Genomic DNA, 6023 nt, shown 5'->3' on the forward strand with positions numbered 1-6023 from the left:
TTGGCTTGATGTTCTCCATGCGTTATGAAGAGCATAAGAATGCCATCTCACAAAACAATTAAATCTGTAATAGCTTGAGATCTGAATCCAAAGGGTAGAACATTCTGAATAATCACTGAGCAAGCAATCAAGCAACCACCACAAAAGAAGGGGAAACAAAAGATTTGGAAGATAAAAAAATTGAATGGGAATCATAGCAGCATTTCACTGTTGCTGCTGCTGTCATGAGTATTATTCTTCTTTCACCATGTACAAGATCTAAATCACAAAATTACTAATATCATAGTCATTTAGATGTCCACTGAACTGTAGGAATGCATGTTATAGTCTGAAACCCTCCTCAATGATATCCAACAAACCACAGCTTCTGCAGCAAACTGCACAAAGTTATAACACAAAGTTGTATAATTTCATGGTTAGGGGAAGTCCAGCAGACAACAAAGCTCCGCTGCAGTCTCAGACAAACTCGAAACGCACGAGCAACTTCGCAGAATTGAGCTTTACTCCCTTGTGGTCATAGAGCGGCACGGCTCGGATCCCCGGCCTCAATTCTAATACAGGCAGGCAGGTCTGTCCGCCGAAGTCATTCTGGGGCGTGTTGCACTTACGGACTTTGAAACTCAGCAAAGCCAGTTCTGGAACAGTTAATGGGAAACCAAATTCCTCATCCCATACTGGTGTCCAATCATCATATATCGTTCTCGTTCTCTTCTGCATGGTATCAGCTGGCACTCCAACTATCCCTACCTGGAAATTGAAACACAAGTTGCTTCCCATGTTATATATCAACAAGATTGCACATCACATTAGCAACTGTGACATGCAAGGTCCAAGTTAAACATGAGTAGGAAGGCACAGAAAGCAGGGTGGAGACTATGGTTTTAAATTCTGACCTTCATGTAGAAATCTGGAGGGGAATAGACATCAAAATGCAGATGCTTAAAATCCAAGCGCCATCCGTCTCCCATATATACTTTAACCTGTTATGAGCGTATGAATTTAGGAAACTTGGCAAAAGGAGGATAGATGCATATATAATTCACAAAGGACCCACCTTTAAGGTTTTCTTCACAGGTAATCTTGCTTTGGGATCAAATACCTGACCATTTGGATTGGCCTCTAGCAAGAAATCAGGCTTTTTTACATAACCACAACCACCATTGGCTCTGAAAAATCCATGCATCAGCCAAAGAGATCTTCCATGTCCCTATCAAAGGGGAAGACAGACAAACTAATCAGTCTATGAAGTGCCAATTTGTGGAAATCCTCAATATATAGATTAATAAGAAAATGACATATGGGATTATCTATGCTAGGGGAATTGAGTTTGGACAAAAATGGAAACTTAATTTTTTTTTTTTTGTTGAGAAATCAACAATAACAATTTTATTCATGTGATCTTGTTTGGAATTCATGTGATAATCTTGTGTATGAATTTCTTCGGGTTTCTATAGGAAATTTTCTAATTTTTAGCATTTTTTGTGATGATTTAGGATTAAAATGGAAAAACATAATAAAGAAATCAGTTTGTTGAGTTGTGTGATTTTATTTGTAAAACCTTGATTGCTGTACACTATCTTTTCCGCTCATATAATTTATGAACTTTACTCTCCAATGTTTCCCTTCATAATTCCAACTCAGCATTCAGCAGTGTTCTATCTCATCAAACATAATATGAAAAACAGAAAAAAAAACTTATTCTAAGAGGTATTCTAATTATCACTAATTATTGATCTATGATGAGGGTAAAGAAAAATAAATAATGCCCATCTTAACAAGCAGCCAGCAATTTGACAGACCAAAATCTAGAGAGAGAGAGAGAGGCAACAAATATCAGACACCCAATAGTTGAAGAATTTGCTCATTCGGTATGGTAAGATGTAGTTTGCAAGTGAAGATGCTTAACATTTGCATAATTGCTTGTTTTAACCAATTAAATTTACAAGCTGCCCGAACTTTTACCATGTAGTATTAGGTACCGTCATCCAAACGTGTCCTGCTCGTGTTTGAAAACAATGAATCAGCATAAGGAAAGTCTGCAAGGGATTTTTCTTTTTTCTGTCTAGGAAAAAGATGGGGCTAACAAAGTCTGCAAGGGATGTCTGTAACCAGCATTTTGTTGTTATTATATGTATATAAACCTTATATAAGCCTCAATCTTAGCAGAAAATTTGATAAGTCTCACAACAACTATAATGTTGTTTCTTATTTTAAATCAAAAGTTCACAAAGCAACGATCTCTAGTTCTCATCAATTTACCCATCTGAAATTCCAACACTGATGTTTTTGTTAAATATAAAAGAAAGATCATGAGTTATGCGAGCGTAACTGATCATAGCAAATTATCAGCTCACTTGTTGAGCATGGAAGCTAACCTGCATGTTAAATGCAACCATCTGTGCACCATGCCGCCACCCAAGCAAAGGTTTGTAGTTAGAAGAGGTAATACGTGTACCTTTCGGGTATATCCTGATCAAATTCTTCTGAGTGAACCTATGATGCCAAGCAGAACAATTCTCAGTCAGATTAAAGAGGACAAGAATGTGTCAGGCTAGTCTCCTTTCTGCAGCTTCTGCCACACAGAGCATAAATTAAAAATACACTAATTTGACTCATCTAGAAAATAAAATAGAACATCTGCAGGTGGTTAAGTAATCGCCATGATAAATGGCTCGGCTTTGTTCTGACATCCAAGGAAACTAGACCTTCTGATCGACCAAACCACATATTTAGTCTCAAATAGATTGATGTTTATTAAGAATGTAAATATTACCTTACTACATCATCTCTATGGGATGCTGCTGCCTTAACAAACTCCTGCTCGCTCAAGCTAAGCCGCTTTACTTGGTCATGATCCAGCTTTAGCGAGTCTCCCAGCCGGCCTTTAGGTTTCTGAGCATGAATAGTGATAAGTAGTCTGTATTGAGGTGCTGAATTCTGCAGGAAGAAGTCATCACCATCAGTATCTTACTCCTGATCATGTTTGTTCCGTTCGTGATCATTCTGCCAGAGATTGATGGCATTTAATGGTGATCAGTGTCAATGAGTCAAATCTAAGTTCTGAAAATAAAGCTCTAGGATTAGTAAAATTTATACATGTATGGACATATCAAAAAAATCAGGCTCCCGAAGTGGGCCTCAGCACCCAGGCCAAGAGACCGAGCACAAAGGCCCTGTTAGTAGGCTTTGATAATGAAAAAAAAGAAAATGCAGAAGCAGTGTTGGTATACAGTTCTCTGTGTTAAGACCTTCCGATGCTATTAGCCAGTCTATAGCACGATTACCGAAACTAGAACAAGTGACCATAGCCCACAATGCTTTCTTTCCTAAAGTGACTAAACTAAGTTTGATAGAGGAAGCTGTTTATGTAGCGAAGCTTTTTGTGCCATATGATCGGTATTGATCTTCATTTTATACATTTTCTTAGAAACTGCTCAAGTCGGTATCCTATAAATACAAGATACATCATAACATGAAAGAAAAAAAAATATGTGCACCTTATCATCATATTCGAGTTCAGGTTTTTGTTCTGTAAACTCTGTTGCCGATGTTTCATCATCAGATGTTACCTTTCCCTTTTGAGAGTTGTTCTCCTTAGGCCGTTTACTCGAAATAATGATCATCTTCTTAAGAGCATCTGGAGAAGGAAAATCCTCAAGAGTTTCTGTCTGGGGGTAATAAAGCATGTCTCCAAATATTCCAGTGATCATCTGAAAAAAACGAATACCACACTTAAAATTAAGGATCCAGAGAACTACAAATTCAAATTTAGAATGATACTCACATCAGCTAGTTTAGCCTGAAGATCTGGGGTGAGGTGGTCCTCTAGAGTTATCACAACAGGGTACTCCGATGCACAAAAAGCATACTCTTTAATGGACCTCAAACATTTGATGAGTTTCACTGGTTTTGTCAGTGTCCTTCAAATGCAGTAAGCAAGCTACTAAGGGTAGTGCCAACATGAAGGAAAGATTAAAATATAAAGGCTTTAAATTAAAGATATATGCAATCAGCTGAGTCTACAGTTGGTAGCAGAAAGAAAAGGCCTAATCAGCATAAGAAGAGCACTTTTTCAGGCCTTGTTTCAAATTATGATTTCAAGGAAATTAACCTTGTTAGCAGTGTCTTGGAGAAAACAGAGCATCCCTAGTTAATAATGCTAATATTGTGCCCACTGTTGAAGAACAAAACTATCATCAAGTGGATATTGAAATTAACTATAGATAGATGGGTAGATAGACAGACAGACAGACAGATAGATTGATAGGATTTTCAAACTTTTCTTACAACATCATCAACCACTTTAAGGTGGCGAATATCTGTTGCACGAGACAGCTAGGTTACACATTTTACGCAGAATCCACAATCTCAATAACAAGTAATATTGAGCATCACAACAATAACATCAATAAAGATTTTGATAGGGTTGGAAATACCTTCCATGGAAAACTTTAACATTATCTTTTGCAGAATTTGGCCACAAATCCAGCTCAATTACTCTGACACCTCTCTGCAACGCTTCTATGATTGGGACATCACTGCACTTGCTGTTAAGCTGGTTTCCGGTCAAGTATGAATTATGGCCTGTGTACATGTAATAATGAGACAATGGAGCAGTCATATCTTGGCGAACCTGGAATAAAAAATTAATTTGAAACACCTCATGTTAGTACCAAAAAATAAATAATAAAAGAACAACCCTTAATCAAACAACTATTTTTACTTTAAGAGATATAAAAAAAAAGCAAATTAACATAAGGTTCGCAGCTGCCATGAGAAATATATAGTTTTGGAGGAAAATATCAGATATTGCATGAGGGTCGAAGTTATGTTCATCACTTTACAACTAGAGTATTACTGTAAGTCCCTGGGTGGTCCATATAAAAGTACCATAATTTAACTTAGCTATGAAATAAAAATTTCGCTCTCCATTTGTATGGAATATATAGAAAATGCTTTGAGACACCAATTGGTGAATGCAAAATATTTCTTGCGCTCACATAATGCTGCTCTGTCCGCTCGATATTTGGCCATTTTCTGCGTGCTGCACTACTTTTCACGAGTTATATGCTAGTCCCTTGGCTACATGGAAAGTAAACTATTTGTATGCATGAATTAGGAGTGCAGATTCTTTGCAATCTTAGTTAAGACTGCACGAGATATCTACAATCAGGATATGTGGCAAATTCTGATTAGTTGTGCAACTTGAGCTGCATAATTAAGGCACATATTATGTTACCAGAAACCAATCTTTCTTTTCATTGTAAGCAATTTTTGCATGATGAACATATTATGTAATCAGAAACCAACCTTTCTTTTCATTGTAAGCAATTTTTGCATGATGATGTATTTATTTGACCCCGCTAATTAATAATCCATTTTTTTTCTTCTCGCGAGCTGCAAGAGCAGAAAGGTGACGCTTGACCCGAGGCGTAGCGCTATGCCTAGTCTACCATGTTAGATCCTGGGTTCGCGCGTGGGAAACGGACCTGTGCCTGGATGGGTGGGTTGAGCTCGTCGGAGAAGAGGTAGCGGCTGTGGAAGTCCACCAGCGTGAGGAGTGGGCGGCCGAGGAGGTGGTGGAGGTAGTGGAGCAGCCGGACCCGGTCTACGATCAGCTTGGCGTCGGCGAGGGTGGCGCCGGCCTCGCCCTGGGCCTCGGCGAGGAAGCAGAGGAGATCGTCGGGCCCCATGTGGTTGCCGCCATCGGTGTCGGGCTCGAAGGCCACCTTCCGCCGGAGCTTCCGAGTGAAGAAGAGGCAGTGCTTGTAGCTCCCCATTACCCACCAATTGCTGGACTGCCGCCACCAGGATTCGTTCAGTACCAATATCTCGTTATAGCTCCGAGTTTGGACCGCCAGCTCGATCTCTGATATTTTCCCTAGTAAAATAACGCACCGGGAATCTGATTCCCCTCGGCAGCGTGATGTTGATGGGAACCCAGGGAGCGAATTTACATCTAACATGAGGAACATTGATTTGCCGTCCGGACTTTTCCGAGATCGAGTACAGACTTGGCAATG

General features: G+C 39.2%; 1 protein-coding gene across 1 annotated transcript; it reads right to left on the reverse strand.

Annotated features, from left to right (window-relative positions):
* Window positions 1–171: 171 nt before the first annotated feature.
* LOC120110306 (phosphoinositide phospholipase C 4-like) lies at window positions 172–6023 on the reverse strand. The gene is made up of 9 exons (XM_039124967.1): window positions 5490–6023; window positions 4437–4633; window positions 3785–3920; window positions 3498–3710; window positions 2774–2937; window positions 2376–2493; window positions 1055–1207; window positions 894–980; window positions 172–747 (listed from the first exon to the last, which is right to left on the reverse strand). Exons 1-9 carry the CDS (start codon window positions 5973–5975, stop codon window positions 457–459), a joined length of 1845 nt encoding a protein of 614 aa, XP_038980895.1. The 5' UTR covers window positions 5976–6023; the 3' UTR covers window positions 172–456.

The sequence above is a fragment of the Phoenix dactylifera genome, chromosome 3 (assembly GCF_009389715.1).
Source record: "Phoenix dactylifera cultivar Barhee BC4 chromosome 3, palm_55x_up_171113_PBpolish2nd_filt_p, whole genome shotgun sequence".
NCBI classification, from domain to species: Eukaryota; Viridiplantae; Streptophyta; class Magnoliopsida; order Arecales; family Arecaceae; genus Phoenix; species Phoenix dactylifera.

Excerpts from the sequence above, each read along its gene's own strand:
- LOC120110306 (XM_039124967.1), bottom strand. The coding sequence starts at position 5,975 with ATGTTCCTCATGTTAGATGTAAATTCGCTCCCTGGGTTCCCATCAACA. Across the intron at positions 3,711-3,784 it reads TTCAGGCTAAACTAGCTGAT|ATGATCACTGGAATATTTGG; the intron begins GTGAGTATCATT and ends CGTTTTTTTCAG. Across the intron at positions 748-893 it reads CTCCAGATTTCTACATGAAG|GTAGGGATAGTTGGAGTGCC; the intron begins GTCAGAATTTAA and ends TTCAATTTCCAG.